Here is a 20,854-nt window from a genome sequence, read left to right on the forward strand (position 1 = left end):
CTGTGCTGTTGTGACAAAAATGGGCCACACACTGAGAAATATTGTGTACAATACTAATTTCTTTATTTTTCTTGGATCTCTTTATCTCTCTCTATCTCTCTCTCTCTGTTGTATCCTCTCTGAATCAGCTCCATTGATTCACATAATTTCTCATTCTGTCTGCCGACCTTGTCTGACACATTAGTGTAACAATATCTTGCATTGCCTAGAACCCTTCTGTCTCACATCAGACTAATCAATGCACTAGTTGTGTGTGTGTGTGTGTGTGTCATAACCACACATGGCATATCGGATAATTTGTCCTTTACTTCTGCTGTTTCTTGTACAACTCCCATGTTGTCTGTTTTGTGTATTCAGCTTTTTATAATGTGTCTCCAACATCTACAGCAATTCTAAACTTGCATACAAACACATGCTCTTGCAACCTATACAAACACACTCAGTACCCTCTAATGAAGGACTCTTCAAATGCCATCAGGAAGCCTGTTGGATGTCCTGGACCAAATGAGATGCCAGGGAGACAGATGGACATGAGAGAGGCCCAATCAGATCCCACACTCGGATCAAAGTAGGAGTTTATTCTGCTGCATGATAGATTCCCACATTTTGATCCCATCCTTGTCCCAAGCCTTGACCCCGTGCCCCCTCTGATCCTAGCACATCTAGCCTCCGAAGACATATCCCTAATGAGGGATACCCCCCCCCCCCCCCCCCCCCAACACCACTTCACCTCTGATTGATGTCTAATGGTTATTATCAAAGATTATTCCATCATACAGCAATGATTTAAGTTACAGATCAGCTGATGTTATTCATGTCATGAGACCTTACAGGACATTTGAGTCAAAGATATTATAAAATCAAAGGCATTATAATAATATTAATATGTTAATGTTAAATCTTTTAGCATGGATGCGCTTGCATGTCCTGTTGCATGGCATGAAGGCAGTATGTGAGAGCTTGTTTTACACTTCAATGAAAAATGTTGGCTCTAAATGTTTTCACAAATAACTAAACCTATATTAATATGTCAGGCTGACTGATTTGTGAATTTTAGTTGACAGGATAAATATATTAATATAAATTAAAATTTTTGCTCAAATCAGTACTGACTTGAGACCACTCATAAACTAGCTAGTTCTTCCCATATGTTCATTGTGTGATAAACATTGTATTTGGTCATTCTTTTCCTGATCTCCTCGCAGTGTTTGTTTGGGTGATGGTCATCTGTATGGATCCTGCGTTTGAGTGTACAATACTTTTTTTTTTTTTTGTAAGGGGGAATGAACATGCAAACCCAGCACTCGTTTCAGTCTAGTTAATAGGACCAATGATTATTTGCTTTCACAGGTAATGCCACATGCAGCTTCCTCAACCAACAGTTTTGTGCACATCTGATGTGAAATAGAGAAAAAAGCACAAGGGGATAAACACCAAAACAATGCTACTTGTGCTCAAAGGAATAGAATTCATAAATGAGCACAGATTTACTCGCATGCACACCACAGCCATGTTGACACCTCATGAGCACATCATGAGCAGGTCCTGTGAGCTTGTGAAGTTTGAGCAGTAATGATTCGAGTTGATTCTAGTAGCGTCCTCTGTGCCAGTGGTTGCCAGCAACATCTGGGCTGGTGTCACACACACACACACACACACACACACACTCCCACACAGTCTTTCCCGCATCCTGGACCAGCCCCAGAATTTTAGCAGATGTCCCGGGTGCTCCACTGTCAGTCTCCATAGTAACATCTTGGGTTTTTTTTCTGCCTTTCCTCTCCATTTCCCCTTTCTCCCCTTTCTGCAGTGCCAAGAGGAGGAAGATGGCTGATAAGATCCTTCCACAAAGGGTGAGTAAGAGATCTGAGCCTTTTCATTGCTTTTATTGGTTTAGCCGGGTTTTTGTGTGTGTGCAAATGTGCACGGATGAAGATACACGGGTGTGCGTCTGTTCTCGGCCTTTTAGAGAGGTGGAAACCTCTTCCAAGCAAGCGATATGATAGACAGAAATGTTTTGGAGGGCTTTTTCATTCAGTAATTTTCACCTCACCCAGATTTTGCAGATATATTCTGACAGAAGGTCATTTTTAGAAATATTTTGTATATTGCAAAGAGTATGTAGATTTTTTCTACATAATATATGTTCTAGTTAAGGTCAGCTTCCAACTGTGCATCATATTCTGAGATATTTCAATATTACAATATATAGTAAATAATCTATAATATAAGACGGCATTACTGCTGTGGGATCATGGTGATGACTATTATTGAAAATATTTTTTTGTTCAAATATTCTATGAATGATTCTGTTCTTTGTTTTTTTTTATAGTCACTGTGTTACTATGAGTTGGTTGTGTTAGATAAGATAAGCAGCATTATGTGTGTCTTATCATCTCCAGTGGAGACGCCAGATGCATTAGTCATTGACAAAACACTCTGTCTATCGTACACAGAACAAGGAAAATAACTAGGATAGTTTGAGTTTCCTTACCAGTGCTCGCATTTATTAAAAGAGGTTTTATTGAACTCCTTGTTCAGATTCGTGAGCTTGTTCCTGAGTCACAGGCGTATATGGATCTGTTGGCATTCGAGCGTAAATTAGACCAGACCATAATGCGCAAGCGGGTGGACATCCAAGAGGCTCTTAAGAGACCTATGAAGGTATTTCTCATCCTCAAGATCCATATGTTATTTTTAATTACATTTTCCAGGATAGACTGTTTTAATTATCCCCTTTTAAAAAACATACATGCATTTGCAATTTTACTTGTCTGACTTCTGGTGTCATTTGATTCCAGCTATTTTTAGCTGTTAAAAAACTTGCTATGCTGCTTGAAACGGCAAACTGGTATTTTTACCATGTTATTTTAATGTGTTGTCTTAATTCTAAACACAGTGCTTTGTAGCTCATATACAGTAGTTTTACCATTTCCTGCATTTTGATATTCTTCTTGTTATTTCCCTTTAGTCATATTTTACCACTTATCAGCTTAAAAGCATTTTCCCAACATAATGCCTCTGTGTTTTTGTGAGCATACAGGATCATTTTGAGGATTGTATGAAGATAAATATCCTGAATTATGATTCTTTTTTTCCTATTTGAAGCAAAAGCGAAAACTGCGTCTCTACATCTCTAACACATTTAACCCTGCCAAGCCTGAAGCAGAGGACTCTGAAGGTAGCATTGCATCCTGGGAGCTGCGTGTGGAGGGCAAACTGCTGGATGATGTGAGTCAGTTGTACTTACATCAATAACTGGACAACAGATTTAGTTGAAATCCTTTTTACTATGAAACACAGAGGTGCTGGTGCTCTTGTTTTGGGGCTTTTTTGGGGAAAACTATGACAAATAAACAGTCTGCAATGTTTGATCATGTGCTTTTTGTATGTGACATCATACCTTGTCAATGGCAGCTATGTGCATTTTGAATTAGTGAGGTTAGATGTACTCTCCCAGACTCCGCGTCTTGACCACAGACATGTGCCTCACTTACCAGTGAGTTCACTTCCCCAAACATACACGCCAGAAAGTTCTGTGGGTCCCTTGGCTTGGACTGTTTTTCCTTACTTTGCTCTTTTGATAGTTTTAACCAATAATGCATTAAGGAATATTCTCGCTTAATTACATCTGACACTGTCAACTGCTATTGTGGCATGCTTTTATTTTCAAAAGGAAAATTCATACTAAAAAGAATGCACTTAATGACAGTCTAGCAGACAAGTGTACAACACCCAGAATAAATGTAAAAAATATGCCGCAATCACTCTTTTGAAGTGTATAAGCATAAAACATGAATATTATACATATTATACATGCTTTACACTGGTTTGAAAGAATCATTTACTTTTCCACTTTAAATAATCATTTTCCTTCCCACCCTTTTGCTTTTTTTTATGGTGTCGCTGTGATATACAAGGAAGGGACGTGACATAACTATTGATGAAGTGCTGTTTATATGCAGCAAACTCCACCTACAGGAATTACATTAGTAACGGATAACCAGAAGTTACTAGAAAATGTTTCCCCCTTTAAAATGAAGGTTAAGTTTACTTGCCTGCTCTCTTTAATTCGGCATTGCATAATTATATTTAGTTTGACAGCGACCTTAAATCTGTTTAGTGGGTCCCAACAATTTGATTAAATCGAACTCAAGTAGGAAAAGCTGAGGCTCATTGCCCATTTGTTTTTGCTCAAGCATGTTCCCTTCATCTCTAGCCACAAAGGCACCGGAGCATGGCTAAACATGCAGAAACGTTTATTAGTACCTGTACAAGTACAACAAATACTTTGACCTTCATATCCATGTAATGATACCAACTACCTACAGTATGTAAAGATAACTGAAGATAGCTGCAATCAGAGATTTATTCATTTATTTATTTTTACTTTTAAGTGTCTTTTGGTTTATGATCTGAAATACCTGCTGAGGAATAGGGAAGTGTTCACTCAGTGCAGCATAAATCCAGCCTCCGGGGTCAGTCTCTAACCGAGGTCAGTTTAGCTAATACTCTTGAGGCATGCTTTTCCATGCCCAAAGAAATGAAACTTGTACTTATTGATGCTAGCTTGAAGGACTCATGCTGCCTCTGGGCTGAATGGAAAGTTGTCCTGCTCAGCAAATCATCCACCAGTATGCCACATTTGACATTCAGCCCGTTCTCTTCTATGGAAAGTTTATGATGTGGTGTAAAGTTCTTGTTTTCCAACCATGTCTTCATCCTTGAAACTGGATAGTTTGCTCAGTGGCACACACTGAAAACAGCATTCATGTTTTCTTGCACAGCCGGGAAAGATGAAGAGGAAGTTCTCCTCATTCTTCAAGAGTCTGGTGATTGAGCTCGACAAAGACCTTTACGGCCCTGATAACCATTTGGTTGAGGTTGGTGTTTGATATCCTGCTTATCCCTCTAAATGACAGTCAAACACGTTTTTTCATAATGGAAATTTCTTAAAACCAAGAACTAAAACTAATAAATATCTTCCATTTTAACTGCATATATGTTGTGCAGACACTGTATTTTTCAGTATAGTTCATAAAAACATGCTATTTGCTCATGACATGACATTTGCTGTCTATTACATTACTAAAGTAGCTGTGTTTAGGTTTTTGTTGTTTTTTGTAAGTGTGTGCAAGCATGTTGATTTCTTTTTTCCTGCAGTGGCATCGTACCCCAACCACTCAGGAGACAGACGGTTTCCAGGTGAAGAGGCCTGGAGATGTGAACGTGCGCTGCACCCTGCTGTTAATGCTGGATTACCAGGTAAAGACAACAAAATGCATCCAGTGATGTTCACTTGAAGACCACTGATCAAGAACTGCAGAATGGTGCAAAATGCAGTTGCAGAATTGTAATTGTACGTTTGTTTGTTATATTATTAATAGTTGATTAAATCTAAGCATGTGTCAGTCCTCTGAAATAAATGCGGATCCCAGCGAACAGTGAGGGAAAAGCATTATTTCTCTGAGAGTCTTGTGTTCTGTGTGCAGCCGCCTCAGTTTAAACTGGATCCGCGTCTGGCTCGTCTGCTGGGAATACACACACAGACACGCTCCAGTATCATCCAGGCCCTCTGGCAGTACGTCAAGACCAACAAACTGCAGGACTCTCATGACAAGGAGTACATCAACTGTGACAAGTACTTCCAACAGGTACACTTGACTGGAATCACTGATGAACATTCGTCACAATCTGTAATGAATTAAATAAAAACCCCATATCATGTCTGATATTTAAAATACTAGAAACACAGTAGAAACACATTGTTATTATTATATGAAGACAGTATACTGTATTTTAATCAAGAACTTTTTTTCGTTTCTGGCCTCATCTCCTCTCACAGATCTTTGACTGTCCACGTCTGAAGTTCTCCGAAATTCCACAGCGCCTCACCAACCTTTTGCTCCCCCCTGACCCTATTGTCATCAATCACATCATTAGGTTTGCATGTCTGATTATGTGGTTTTGATTGTCTACTTGCTTGCTTATATGTACAATCGTTTCATATTTATTTAGCCTGGTAATACCAGACTCTGCTACTTCACTTTGCTTCGTAGACAGAAGCGAAATGAAATTGAGCGGAAGTAGGAAGTCTGACATAGTCAGGCTAATATTTATTGCCAACATCTACCAAAATACAGTGTTCTTAATCTTTTATACTTCTGGTCAAAGGTTTGGGGTCAGTAATATATTTTTTGTTAAGAAATGAATCTTTAATTCAGAAAGGTCACATTCAATTGATAAAAACAATAAGACATAATCTTAAAAAAAAAACTCAAAGAATCCTGATACAAATTATTACAGTCCCTACTAAGCAGCACAACTGTTTCCAGTAATAAAGAACAAAACATGAGGTTATTTTTGAGGTTTAATATCTAATTGAGGTTATTTTTGCACAGCGTGGACCCTAATGATCAGAAAAAGACGGCGTGTTATGACATTGATGTAGAGGTGGAAGATCCCCTTAAAGCACAAATGAGCAGCTTCTTGCTCTCCACAGCCAACCAGCAGGAGATTGCCTCTCTGGACAACAAGGTTAGTGCACGTCTCCCACATCAGTGTAGGCACAGCGGAGCAGATGATTGAACTTCTGAATTATAGGGTCTCTGATTTCGCCTCATGTTATTACAGTTAAGCTACAGCAGGATAATAATCAGGATTTAACAACTTCTGCAGTGCCATCATGTCTGTGAGCACACCCTTGATTTTCCAATTTGGTTCTAAATGCGTGTAGATCCATGAGACTATTGAGTCCATCAATCAGCTGAAGATCCAGAGAGATTTCATGCTTAGCTTCTCCAGAGATCCCAAAGGCTACATCCAGGACTGGCTCAAATCCCAGAGCAGAGATCTGAAGGTCGGCAACAACTTTCATTCTTTCTTTCATTATACCATTTTAAAATTCATACTATTTTTGAAGATGAAGTATGTTTTCTGTGAAAGTACTTTTTCATATTTCAGTTTAATGTGCTGAGACAGATGTAGGATGATGTCACAATAAGTGTAAATACAGTGGCTTTGTGCCCGTTTCAAAACATTGCTCAGTTTGTTTGAGTGGTCCGATATGTCAGCCTCTGGCTCAACCAATGGCATGAGTCTAGGGGGGGACTGCCTGTTTGGAACAGGTCAGAAGGGGCAGTAGGAGTGTTTGGTAATCTGTTTGGAAAATTGTTACTGTTAATGATACAGAAAAGACACATTTTGACACATTTTGAACCAGATTTATATAAACTTCAACAAGGCATTTACTTTCCACTAGCTTCAACAGATCCCATACATACAGTACCATTAAAAATCATGGGTGAAGATCAATATACGATTTCTTTCTCTGCAAGCATGCTTGCATCATGTTTGTCCTGATGTTGTCCTGCATTTCTAACTGAGGTCACATTTTGATTATTTGTAGCTGATGACAGATGTTGTTGGGAACCCAGAGGAAGAGAGGACAGCAGAGTTTTATCATCAGCCTTGGTCTCAGGAGGCTGTTAGCCGTTACTTCTACTGCAAGGTAAGAATATAAAGATATACGATGACTAGTATGTGAACCTTCTACTGGTTATAACGGGCTGCACTTTGTCAGTGTCTGAACTGCACTGGACAACTACTGACTGACTCTGTCTTTCCACTTCCCAAGATCCAGCAGAGGAGGCAGGAGCTGGAGCAGGCCTTGGCCATGAGGAACACCTAGAATCACACCGACCACACTCAGAAAAACATGGCTCAGTTGTGACAACATAGCCTCCACATGGAGGTCCCTGCATTATTTTCTGCAGTGTATGTGGGTTTATGTGTGTGTCCGGTCATCATTGTTGTCACTGTGACCTACAATCCACCATTATGGACCAATCACACTCTGTTACTCCAACAAGCCCCTGAAGCCCCATTGTGTAATACAGTATGTGCATTTCAACCAATCACGGTGCTGTGTCTTCCATTCCTGGATGAAATCATCTCACAATGCACTACTGGATTTCTGTTTTTTAATTCCAATCACATCCACCAGCATTTTGAACTTGATGACTTCAGAGCCGGCTCAATACACTAGACTGTGGATCCAACGTGATTCCACTTTCCTTCCTTTCAGTCAATTCCTGGTTTTCAAACACATTTTCCCTGTTAAATAACGTGTGTTTTGACTCAGGTATTGATGATGTCTCTAATTTAGTCCATACTTGTACCAGTTTTTTTCTTGGGTATTGATCAAAAGGGTCATTTTGAATGTCTGTCAGTGTTGGGAATCAGTGGAGCTACAATAATTATCTCCATTAGTAACACTTTTATTTAGAAGTGTATTTATGAAGTACTTTGAGTCAGGCAGCTTAAAGAGGAGAATCATTCAGTATTAACTGAACTGGTGGCTTACAGGGTTATGTTACTCTCTGCTGTCTGTCCCTGTCTCAATAATGACATCTAGCTGCAATTCACTCGGGAGAGAATGTGTTTTTTAATTTTTTTTTTATGTTTTGATCAATTTTCACTTTTTTTTTTTTTTTTTGATTGAATTGTGTAGTTGCTGTGTTTTGCCTTTGTAGGACAGTACTGACATAGTCATTAGTTCACTTTGAAGGAATTTGAAAGGTCACAGTTTTTGAGAAGCTTTCACGTTTGATGAAAATGGGCCATACTTGCATGGTGTTATTCAGTTATTCAGAAATATAATCCGTTCATGACATATCAAATACAGTTTCTGGGTCCAAGCCTTTACTTCATTTGAAGTAAGAATACAATCTCACCTGCCGTTTATGAGCACTGTACATTAATGGTACTCCTTTTAGCTAAGCTCCCAGTGTACACTACAGTCTCTGAATCTCTGTCTGAAGCCAACTGAGATTTCAGTATGAACTTAAAGGTTAGGAACATGATTTTTCAGTAGTACTATAGCACACCATAAGTGTGTATGTTTTTGGGATCTGAAGGAGCATCTGGACCCGGATGTGTCAGACTAGAGCGGATTAGTCAGATCAGCATTCAACTATTCTTTATGCTTCACCAAAACCTTTTTTGTGCACATGACATTACCATGTTCTTGGAGAAGTTCCTCTGAATCCTGCATTATTATTATTTGTTTATCAATTTCAATAGTGTTGTTTAAAATAACAGACTGTGAGCATTCGTGTTTCTCGCTTATGTGACCGTTTCACAGTTTTTTTTAAAGCATTAGTGTCATTTGATGTTTTACCAAAGGTCTAATTTACTTTTTTAAAAGATAGTGTGCGTACTTTAACATGAGGAAGGACTTTTTAAAAGATGAAGGATGCATTTGTATGGAATACACATTTTAAATTCCCATTTTTCCGTAGCTGTGAAAACAGTGCTTTTTAAAAATGCTTTATGACTCAGAGTCTTTGCACTAAATCGTGGAACATAATAACTGAGCGCTCTGAACACTTTCCAAGAAATGAAGGATGAACTAGGGAATAAATGTTGTGGAATGTGGATACTGCCATCTGGTATTACAGATTGCTTTCATCATTGCAGCATAGTCCTGATTTCTTATTGGCTTTGGGTTTTGATCATTAACCCTCTAGACTCCTTCTTTACGGTCAGCAGAAGGATGCTTTTTCCAGATCAATTGTTCTGAGTTCTTGCAGTTTGCCTGTGATCCTCGCACAGTTTATCACAAGGAAAGAGGAGTTCTGGTGACCGGGATGTTGTCACTAAGTATTTTTCAGACCTATGCATGCTGCATGGACACGTTTTTATACTTTCATACAAGGACACGAGAAACCTTCGGACTGCTTGGGACTTGATCAGAAAAGCACCGAGTTCCTTTAGTTTAGTAACCCTATGTGTCTTGGTCACAGCCTCTACATACAGGCTATTTGTCTTTTTTTGTCTTTTAGAAAGACTGAGCAATTTAATATGTGGATAAGAAAAGCGCACCAATGATTTTTACAGAGCCTGTTGGGCAACAACAGCACCTCTCGTTAAATCTTATGGGTACTACATGAAGAGTCATCCATTTTGAACATTATAAACTTGAAGTATAACATGTACTTGTGTGGCTACACTTTCTCATATGCAAAGTAACCTCTTCTCGAACTCTTGAAGCCACCAAATGTGCTTTACCCGACCATCCTGGGGTCAAGTGTTCAATGTTACGTCTCTCTTGCTTCAAGTCATAGCGTGGATCATGCTGCCCTCCAGTGCTTCTGTAAGGGAAAATATCCAACAGTTTGGGTGCTAAAAAATCAACACTTTACTGGTATGGCTTAAATTGAATGGCACACAAGTATTGAAGTATTCAGTACCTGAGTTCTGCTGGGCTTTGAAAGCAGGTTTTGGTTATAGTGTCCGTGTTATTCCTTTGTTTGTTCATAGAAGTACTTGCCAGCAGACATCTGAACAAGCAGGTTTTAATGATCCACTGTTTTTTCTCTCTCTTTCTCATGGTCTGTATATGTTTGCTTTCTCATCTTGTTTCACTGTTCAGCTAGAGAGATCAAAACTACAGACGTACATATGTAGCATAGTGAGGATGTAAATAAACAAGCGCTTGCCAAAGTTTGTGAATGAAACACCATAATGAAAGTGTGATGAGTTTATTTTCGAGATGTGCATTAGTGCAGTGGTACTCAACCAAGGGGTCAGGGGCCCACTAGGGGGCCTCAATAAGTTATATCAAATGATTTACATTAACAGACACTTTTATCCAAAGCAGCTTACAAAGGCGCACAATAGAATAAATCAAAACCAATAAAAGGGCAATAATAAGTTCTGTGACAAGTCTCAATTAGCCTAGGATAATAAATATAATTTATATTAATATATAATAATAAATTAAAAAGAAAACAAGTAAATAGAATAGGGGAAAAAGAGGGTCATTTTTTAATTACAAAAAGAAAAGATACAATAGAAAAAGAATAGAGAATGATATGAGTGTCATTTTTATAATAAATACAAAGAAAACGAGAATAGAATATATATATTTAAGGATAAAATAAAAATTTAATAAAACAAATATTTAATGATAAAAATACACCCAAGAAAAAAAGTACCAGAGGAAAATCTCTCTTTAGATTGGAGAGCTTTAAATATTTTCTTGGACAAAGGGGATTTTGAATCAACAGTTGAGAACCACTCCATTTGTGTGAAATCCAAGGGAGAAAAAAAATAATTAGATCAAATGAAGTTATAGATGGTTTGATAATACGATAATAATGTGGTAGTTGAGAATAAGACTCATCTGTGATAAACATTATTTTTGTGATTACAGCAGGGGAGTATTGCTTTTTCTTTTTTTTTTTCTTAATGGGTTCGTTCACCCAAAAATTTACATTAGCCCATAAATTACTCCCCGTCAAGTCATCCTAGGTGTATATGACTTTTTTCTTTCAGATGAATCCAGTCGGGAGACGTATGGAGGTCAGCTTTGCTCATGTGCCGCTCAGATGTGACACGCGGAAACGCAGCAGAGAGATCAAAACAATGTTCACTAATTAGAAGTACAAAACGAGGATTTGTAAAGAAGAATGTCGGAGGAGTTCAATATAAACCAAGAGACTGGTTTTTCTTTGTTTAAGTAAGGAATCTTTGCCTCCTTTGCTCCTGTTAACAAACATTTGTTTTCATGAGACTCACTAACACATGCACAGTACTGACCTCATGTTATCCTCCTGGACCTGCCTCCATGTACTAGGGTTGGCACAAGTTACATTGAAGTGATTATTACATTTTGAATATGGATATCTTTCTTACAAAAATGCATCGAGTCAATACAGGAGGAGCCATGTGAGACACATTTTATTACGGATGGGTGCTTTTTATTTCACTTCTCTTGGACTGATGCACTGCTACACTGAGTGCAATGAAACAACTTGAAAGATCAAAGAGCATTTTTCATATAACTCCGACTGGATTCGTCTGAAAGAAGAAAGTCATAGACACCTAGGATTACTTGAGGGTGACTAACTTATGGGCTAATTTTCATTTTTCAACTAACCCTTTAACTCCTCTTTTAGGATAAATGTGTCATTATGGCAATGAGGAAACTGGTGTTTGTATTCAGAAGCTGGCCACACCCTCAGCTTTGAAAGAACCTTTCACTACCTCTCTGCTCTTGACCTGGTAAAATCCACAGGGTGTCCCTCTGTTCTCCGAAATACATGAAAATAGCAGAGTGGAGAAAAAGACTTCCATACATACAGTCGGATGGAGAATGTTCCCTGTGGAAAAGCACCATGTCAAGTCAATGTCTCAGGACCCTCTAAACAGTCATCTTTCCTCCGTTGAAAAATAGGAGGGGACTGAAACTATGATTTATAAGATTGTGGTGAACCAGACCAAGCTAGTTAAGCAATTCTCAAGTCTGATTCACAGACGCCCATATTTAAATATGGACTGTCACTTCTGGTTATATGTGAGAACCAGCGCTGTTCAGTGTCAATGATGTCAAATCAAACAGAGACTGCAAGAGTAGGTAAAAACACAAACAAATAACCCTTTAAACAGTTGCTTAGTTCTATGTAGCACAAGATACTTGAAAAGTCATAGTAATGATTCATAATTAGTTTTCACAGATAATTTGTTTATTCAGTCCTGAAATATTTAGCACATTCCGTTCAAAGGACATACAATCATAAATCTGGAGGAAGAAAGATGGCTCAAGTTACATTTGAAGCTGAGACTAAAGCCTTTACAAACCACCGAATGTGTAAAAGACAAATGTGTTGCTTATGCTTTCCCACTGCTAACTTCAGGTTCCTGCATTCAGTCATCGGTATTAATGTAAACAAGGTTTAACTCATTCCTCAGGTTTTATAAAAAATTAGTTATGAGTTTATTTGAAATGAAATGTTCTCTGGTTAAATAGTCACACATATATAGCTTAAATCCATTTTTGTAGATCCTTAAAGGGACTCAAAAATATAAATTCTGTCATTGTTTACTCATCTTCAAGTCTGTTCAGACCTGCATTTCTTTCTTCTGCAGAACACAACAAAGAGAACGGGTCACCTTTGACATTCATTGTACAGACAAAAAAATATATATATATTAAAAATATCATCAATGATGCACAAAAAGTAAGACATACAGATTTTCAACAACATGAGGCTAGTTAACTGATGACAACTTTCTATGCTTTTAACAAGGTGACGTCACCTAGTTGAGCTGAATTGAGATGACTGGATGATCTGTGCAGAGAAGTTCACTCGGTCAATATCAGTAGGTCATTTAAGGCCACCTAAATGAGAATCAAGACGTTTAAGCCATCTTAGGGTTGCAGTAGTAGTAAGTTCAGGTGCTGTTAGCCTGCTCCTGTTCAAACAGAGCCATCGCTAGGTGTGATCGAGAGGCCAGCCCCTCCAGGTTACTGAGCACACAGCGGTGATAGATGTCCTCGCTGAACCGCGGGTTACATTCTCTGTGCACATACTTCTGAACTAGCGCTGGCTCGACAGCCCGAAACACGTGCAGCCCCGAGTAACGGACAAAGATCTCATAGACGTCCATGCTCTCAAGCAACTCGTCATTGTCCAAAATGTCAGCTGCCATCTTTGTGCGGGCAGCCATATAATCTGCATTGTAGAAGCAGGCTTCTTCAAAGACGTGGCGGTCAAAGTGGCCATCGCGCAGCGCCTCGGACGCAAACGATGAATCGGCAGAAGGCTGTTGGTCACGGTAGACCAGAGCGGGACTGTACTCTTGAAAGTGGATCGGGAAGAAGACCTGCCAGTTGCTGATAGCATTCATACGGCAGCGATTAAGGAAGTCGGCATTGACCTCAGTCCATACACTGGCCAAAAAGAACAGGGTGTCTACTGGGTGCTTCTTGGAGATGATGTCCATCAGCTTGACCTGTGAGGGAACTTCAGTCTTTACACTAATCCAAGGAATCTTTACATCACCGTAACGTTTCTCTACCTCACCAATCATGGCTTTGACACCTGCAAAGACATCCGTCTGGCTGACTCTTTGGGCATCAAAGGGGTCGTACACAAACAAGAAGGTGAGAAGAGCATTGTCATGGGTATCCAGAGCATTCATGACAAACATGTCAAGGAAGTTACCCACAAAGTCTTGATCGTGTGCCGTCACGGGGAGGATCACCTGTACCCGTGTCGCTTCTGTTACATATGGCATTGGGATGATCTCGACAGCACTGAGCGGTTTCAGCAGACTCACCCGTTTGGCGATGACCTGACTGTGACCTTTTTGCGTAAAAGCTTCCAGGGCCAAATCCAGCACGTACTCCATGCCTCGTGTGGGATCGAAGCGGCGGTACCCATTCAGCAAACGCTGCTTACGGAAGCGCAACTGAGGCTGATAGCGCTCGTTCAGACGGCCCACTGCGGTTTCCAGGACTGAACTGACGTCTGCCCTGTCAGCGCCTCGAAGCTCACACTTTGGAGAGCTGTCGGCACATGAATAAATGTGCTCTTCGGTGAAGTATTCCCAGTTGATCACCTCAAAGCGGGTTTTGGGTCGGAAAGGTGGGTTGATTCCGATGGGCCAGGTGGCTCCGGCTTTGCCCTCTGGAGTGAGCTCACTTATGTTACTGATCTGGTTCTATGGCCAAAACAACAGAATAAAGAGCTGCAATAAATGAGAACAAGTTCTACTTTCTGTTCTTTTTGATTCTGCCACAGTATGTCTATCAATTGCCTTTCCTCTTTCTTTTATTATGCAGAAAGGCAAGTTTTCTCCTTGAGTCTAAGTCAAAGTCATCCTATCCAATCTGAATTTCCAGCTGTTATGTGATGTGTGATCGCTGCCTGACAGCTGCAAACCCCTTGCTCCATTACCTATGCAGCATCTTTGCCCAGACATGAAACGCTATACCAGGGGTGGCCAAAGCTGGTCCAGAGAGTCCTGCAGAATTCAGCTCCAAGCCTAATCAAACACTTCTGAACAAGCTAATCAAGGTCTAAGGGCTACTAGGAAGCCAAAACGCAGATTGAAGCAACATTTTGCAGGTCTGTGGCTCTCCAGGACCAACCTTGGCCACCCTTGAACTATGCATCAAAGCTAAGCATTACATTAAGTGAAATTTTATTTTGGACTAAAGCTAGGATTAATCTTTTTAAAATAGAATGTAAATCTTTTAGTGTGATAGTAACAAGTCTCTGTCTAGCATGTCTTTGTTTCTTTGCTTGATTGAGCTGTAGCTCACAGAGACAAAAGGTGAGTTCCATAAACAGAATGCATTTAATAAAATGGATATTTGTGTAGGTGTTAGTATAGATAAACTGAGGTCTTAATGATTGTGGTATGTGATATGACATATGATTGTGGAGACATGCATAAGGGCAATTCAATTTAGGCAAGACACTACAACTGAACAGGCGAGACACTGTAACCAAAAGAAACACATACTTTTCCCTGTTGATTAATCCATTAAGACACATTCAATAGTATTCTACTACAAGAATTTGGAAACTCTGAAATCTGAATATTGGATAAAGCTAGCTTTATTTTCATTGGCATTTTAAATCTAAAAGTTAAATGTTATAACAGACAGGGTTTCATCACTCCATAAATCAGAAAATACTGTAGAGAGCCAGAAGATAAATACATTTTTACCATACTTTTAGGAATAAATATTCTCTGTTATCAGGCAAATGTTGTATGAACAAACCCTTCTGCAGTATCTTGCCTCAAACCAGCTGTCTAGAAGTTAGCAGCTTCATCAGAGGGAGAGATGAGGTGCAGAAACATACCTGTAACTGCTGTATTTGAGCATAGGTCCAGTCCAGCTCAATCTGGTTATAGCGTTTGTGTAGGTGATACATCAGTGCAGGTTCAGAGACAGGATGGACAGTGAAGGCGTTCTTGAACTGTGCACTGTCCTCACGCTCAGGGTCCACGTTCTTCTGCAGCTCGAAGTAACGGTATGCCATCTCCTACATCATTTTAAAAGATCACAACACCGCTAATCATAATTCAGGTTAAAATAGATTCTCTCTCTTTGTATGCCTTTGTTTTTGTCTTCGTATGTCAACAGTTTTAGTAAACCGGTTTAAGCTTTTCATTAACATTTCCCCACCTGATGCTTCTCCACACAGCTGAGACCCAGGTAATCAATGATGCAGCGACCGAGCCACTCGTCTGGCCGGACACTGAGGATGTCATTTCGGCAAGAGTCGAGGTGGGGCTGCAGTCGGGCCAGTAAGCTGCGTGACAGCAGATACCCGTATCCACCATGACAATACCGGGCACGTTCTTCACCCCCGATGAACTCCTCTGCCCGTCCCATGTACATATCCTGTCCTGCACTAAGATGATTAACCAGCTCCATGACCCTTTCAGCTTGTGTGTATGTATCATCTTGTGCGAGGTAAAACCAGTCGTACTCATTGCCGTGGTGCAGGTGGAGGTGGCGTATGGTTTCATACATCAGCCAGACGGGTCGGTCATCACCATGAGCAACAACAGCCATCCCATGCGGTGCCTTTGTGCTCCGAAGGCCAGTGAAAAAGAAGGTACGGTGGAAATGGTGAGCTACCGTTTTATTGACAGCCACCCCTAGTGTGTTGAGAGTGGCACGTGAGCTCAGGATACCCACCAGAAGACGCTCTCGGATGCCCAGCTCTGTGTGGATGTAACGTGTCCTGTGACAAAAAAACTTTTACATTTAACAGTTTGATTTAATTTTTCATAGAAAAAAAAAAAGATTTTGAACGGTAGTGTTTTTCTTTTTCTTATCTAATAATACCTATATAATAATGTCATCATAACTCATTCCTGTGATCGCAAAGCTGAATTTTGAGCAGTCATTACTCCAGTCTATTGATCCTTCAAAAATAATTTTAATTAGCTGATTTGCTACATTTCTTATGATCATCGCTGTGCTGATAAATTAATTTTGTGGAAACTTAAGAAATCCCTTTGTGCATTTAAAACTGGTTAAAATACTTCAGTGACCCTTAACTTCTGCTCTGGCACCCTAGATTTCTCAGCCTAATTATTAATAAAATTGGATAATGAAAATGGCAGTGTGCGCTCAACTCAAAGATTGACTAAAACATGACATGTAAATGTTAAGACAATTGTGGAGATCAGTTGATATAGTTTTTAACACATTTTTGTTTACAGTACATGCCCAATAACCAGTATCCAAAATCATTTTGTAATGCTTTATATTTCATTATTAGTAATGCCCTTCTATTTATGCAAAATTGTTTTGTAATAAAAAATGAAGCCAATATTGTTTTTAGCGGTTAAGTCTAAAATGATGAATAAACAGGCACTTTCTTATTTTTTATATACAATTTACATAAAGATGTGACACAAAGAGTTACTGTTGACAGAAGTGAGACTAAACATTTTTAAAAGTCTTAACCGTTCATCATCTAACCCTCTCTTGGGGTTCTGGCAAGGTTGAACTGAATACGCAGTCGTGGGTGTTTTTATGAGAGGAATAATAAGAGACTCTATGTCTGTGGCTCCACAAAGTGGTGAAAAACTCAGCTGTAAGAAAAGCACAGAGGCGAGGTGAAAAACACTCGACAGAGACCTTACTATTTACTTCTAGGTCAAACAAACCCCTCTCTCTAGTCACATTTCTTCACCGACTACTGATACTAACATGTTCAAAAGGTCATAGCTGATTTAATATCATTTTAAAAACATTTTTAAATCTTCATAGTTCATTTATATGATGACCTTCTTGTCAAATTTTTTGAATAACTTTAGAAAGTCAAACTTAACTGATATGCAGGGACTCACTCACCTGAGGACTTTCTTGTGTGGTTTGTTGGGGTCCTTGTGATAGGGCACAATGCGAGGCTGGAAGTCCTCATTCCCATCCCCATCTTGGCCATCCCGGATATGGCCACTTTGTACGAGTCTCCCATTGCCCAGTTCATCTCCACAAGCCTCATCAGTCTCCTGTGTCCAGGACACCATCAGGAGGCTGAGGCTGCAGCCCAAAGAGAGGCCCAGGATGAGGGGCAGAGCAGGCCGAAAAACAGCCAGGAAAGAAGACAGGCGCATGGTCGAACAGAGGCTCTGCAAGCCAGTCAATGGATGCCAAGGTCTTGATAGGTCTCCTTAGAGAGCAGTTCAAGTAACAGCGAAGGCTCGTTTACAGTGGATTACAGAAGAGGCATTTGACAGGGACTCTGTAAAGGTTAGTATTTAAATTGCTGATTCCATGCGTGCTCGTGTCTAATCATAACATGACTAGTTGAGTCAGTGTTGATGTCTTCACAATCTGATAAACGGAGGACAAAGATGTCAAGTTCAACAGCCAAAAGCCAAAAAAAAACAAAAAAAAAAAACGAAGAGCAACAGCAACCAATCTGACCTGCCTCTTCACAGTCAGATGACTAACACCAGGACATATGGGTCTGATTTAACATCCAAACAAGTAAAACCGGCACACTACCACTCCCTCCATATAAACCAGTCCACTTTGGTCTAGCCAGACATCCTCCTGCACGCAGCACGCGCGAGCGGCACGTATTATCTGAGAAATACATTTACATTATTAGATGAGAAATAACCCCCTGGTGCACTTTCATGCACAGATGACCTGAAATATTATAAAGTTCAGGATATCAAAGTGTTATATCCATTTTGTGGTCCGAAAGACGACTGATGATATATTACATGAAATAAAAAGTCTCGTAGCTTCGTAGCTGCTTTGCTTGCACAGTGAAGCGGAGCGATATTTCCACCGGAACACACTGACGTTAATCCGCTGAGACTGCGCTCACTTTGGATGAATTCCTGCGCCTCTTCAGAGGATTCCGCTTGAAAATACAAAAACACTCGCGAAATAACTCTCTCGGCTTTGCTTTGAAAGTCTCCAGCATCGTCGGTCACGTATTAGTTCTCCCTAGTACGGATGTGCTCAAGAGGAAGATTGACTCGATGCGTAGAAACCGACCCGAGGAAACAAGAAGCACTCGCACAAGAGTTCCACGTCCACAGAACACAAGAGTCCCGTTCACGGCTTCAGCTCCGAGATCCGGGACATTACACTGAGTGATATAAAAGAATAGCTACAAAATAAATCAAAAGGAATAATATTAATAACAACAACAACAACAAGAACAAGAAAACAACTGCACAATAATTAACTCTGTTCCTCAAATCTCATTTGTGTTAAAATATGTCTAGCCTACTCAAAATATTCTTCAGGGAAAGTTAAATAACACATTTAATTGTTATTTAACAATTTAAAAGTAGATTTTCTCAGTCTTTTGAACAACACTTGACTGTAAGACTCTGACAACACATGGTAGACTGAAACCAATATTCTGTTACCAAAAATCTTATAGCTTTTTAGGCATTGAAGGATTTTTTTTAAGGATGGCCAATAGACTGTGTTTACTTCTGAATTCAAAATCATCTGTCTTTAGCAATGGTCATATTGCTTTAGGTATAAGACTTTGGTGTGGACAATAATAAACTACAAAGATGAATGAGATACAAAAAAACACAAAGAGAAAAACTCATGATGCAATGCACAATGTCTTTGATTTGATACGTATATAAAATATTATAGGTATGTTTTTGTTTGCTCTTTAGGCCAATGCCTGTGTTTCAAAAGGTCTCAACTAAAATACAGACTCAGTTCTACTTTAAGGGGATAGTTTTAATTCCATCATCATGATTAAAAGTTGGTAAAATATTTATTTTGGGGTCAACATATTGATTATTGTGATTGTCCTACATACGCTTGAACCCCTTTATTATTTTCTAGTTTTATACTTGTACTGCAGTGTTTGGTGGTACGTATTGCTCAGTTTTAACTAATGCCATTGTCCACAAGTAGGCTACAGCTGTTTGCTGTTATCTGAGCTGAACGTAGGGCCCTGAACCCTCAATCTGTCACCGAAGCCAGGTATAATCCTGATACAAATTAAGTCACTCATGATTGTAAATGTATATTTTTTTTTATACATATAGAAAACTGTAAACTCTTCAACTGCAAAATACACTCACCTAAAGTATTATTAGGAACACCTGTTCAATTTGTCATTAATGCAATTATCTAATCAACCAATCACATGGCAGTTGCTTCAATGCATTTAGGGGTGTGGTCCTGTTCAAGACAATCTCCTGAACTCCAAACTGAATGTCAGAATGGGAAAGCAAGGTGATTTAAGCACTTTTGAGCGTGGCATGGTTGTTGGCCCCAGACGGGCCGGTCTGAGTATTTCACAATCTGCTCAGTTACTGGGATTTTCACGCACATCCATTTCTAGGGTTTACAAAGGATGGTGTCAAAAGGGAAAAACATCCAGTATGTGGCAGTCCTGTGGGCGAAAATGCCTTGTTGATGCTAGAGGTCAGAGGAGAATGGGCCGACTGATTCAAGCTGATAGAAGAGCAACTTTGACTAAAATAACCACTCGTTACAACCGAGGTATGTAGCAAAGCATTTGTCGGATGGGCTACAACAGCAGAAGACCTCACCGGGTACCACTCATCTCTGCTACAAATAGGAAAAAGAGGCTACAAATTTGCATGAGCTCACCAAAATTGGACAGTTGAAGACTGAAAAAATGTTGCCTGGTCTGATGAGTCTGGATTTCTGTTGAGACATTCCGATGGTAGAGTCAGAATTTGGTGTAAACAGAATGAGAACATGTATCCATCATGCCTTGTTACCACTGTGCAGGCTGCTGCTGGTGGTGTAATGGTGTGAGGGATGTTTTCTTGGCACACTTTAGGCCTCTTAGTGCCAATTGGGCATTGTTTAAAGGCCACAGCCCATCTGAGCATTGTTTCTGACCATGTCCATCCCTTTATGGTCACCATGTACCCATCCTCTGATGGCTACTTCCAGCAGGATAATGCACCATGTCACAAAGCTCGAATCATTTCAAATTGGTTTCTTGAACATGACAATGAGTTCACTGTATTTAAATTGCCCCCACAGTCACCAGATCTCAACCCA

At 39.7% G+C, this 20,854-nt stretch overlaps 2 protein-coding genes across 5 annotated transcripts in view; one reads left to right on the plus strand and one right to left on the minus strand.

The window, feature by feature from the left end:
• Positions 1-10,716, plus strand: part of LOC128016748 (SWI/SNF-related matrix-associated actin-dependent regulator of chromatin subfamily D member 3) — a 35,923-nt gene extending 25,207 nt beyond the window's left edge. For 2 of the 3 annotated variants that reach the window (XM_052601498.1, XM_052601497.1), the window contains exons 3-13: positions 1,811-1,853; positions 2,542-2,664; positions 3,109-3,231; positions 4,788-4,883; positions 5,164-5,265; positions 5,493-5,654; positions 5,846-5,943; positions 6,402-6,537; positions 6,737-6,859; positions 7,409-7,510; positions 7,637-10,716. In XM_052601498.1, coding sequence (XP_052457458.1) covers positions 1,811-1,853; positions 2,542-2,664; positions 3,109-3,231; positions 4,788-4,883; positions 5,164-5,265; positions 5,493-5,654; positions 5,846-5,943; positions 6,402-6,537; positions 6,737-6,859; positions 7,409-7,510; positions 7,637-7,690 — 1,162 coding nt within the window. In that variant the 3' untranslated portion in view covers positions 7,691-10,716. Of the gene's footprint in view, positions 1-478; positions 569-1,810; positions 1,854-2,541; positions 2,665-3,108; positions 3,232-4,787; positions 4,884-5,163; positions 5,266-5,492; positions 5,655-5,845; positions 5,944-6,401; positions 6,538-6,736; positions 6,860-7,408; positions 7,511-7,636 lie in introns of all 3 variants that reach the window. The other variant, XM_052601499.1, reaches the window with a different exon arrangement.
• A 1,792-nt stretch (positions 10,717-12,508) lies between these two features.
• Positions 12,509-18,905, minus strand: LOC128016747 (chondroitin sulfate glucuronyltransferase-like). Of its 2 annotated transcripts, XM_052601496.1 has the most exons (5): positions 18,251-18,905; positions 17,675-18,157; positions 15,989-16,553; positions 15,663-15,845; positions 12,509-14,511 (listed from the first exon to the last, which is right to left on the minus strand). In XM_052601496.1, exons 2-5 carry the CDS (start codon positions 17,935-17,937, stop codon positions 13,240-13,242), a joined length of 2,283 nt encoding a protein of 760 aa, XP_052457456.1. In that variant the 5' UTR covers positions 17,938-18,157; positions 18,251-18,905; the 3' UTR covers positions 12,509-13,239. The 2 variants fall into 2 exon arrangements, with proteins under 2 accessions (XP_052457456.1, XP_052457455.1); XM_052601495.1 differs by having other exon boundaries at positions 17,675-18,905.
• Positions 18,906-20,854: the final 1,949 nt, after the last annotated feature.

This window comes from Carassius gibelio, chromosome A7 (assembly GCF_023724105.1).
Source record: "Carassius gibelio isolate Cgi1373 ecotype wild population from Czech Republic chromosome A7, carGib1.2-hapl.c, whole genome shotgun sequence".
Taxonomy (NCBI): domain Eukaryota; kingdom Metazoa; phylum Chordata; class Actinopteri; order Cypriniformes; family Cyprinidae; genus Carassius; species Carassius gibelio.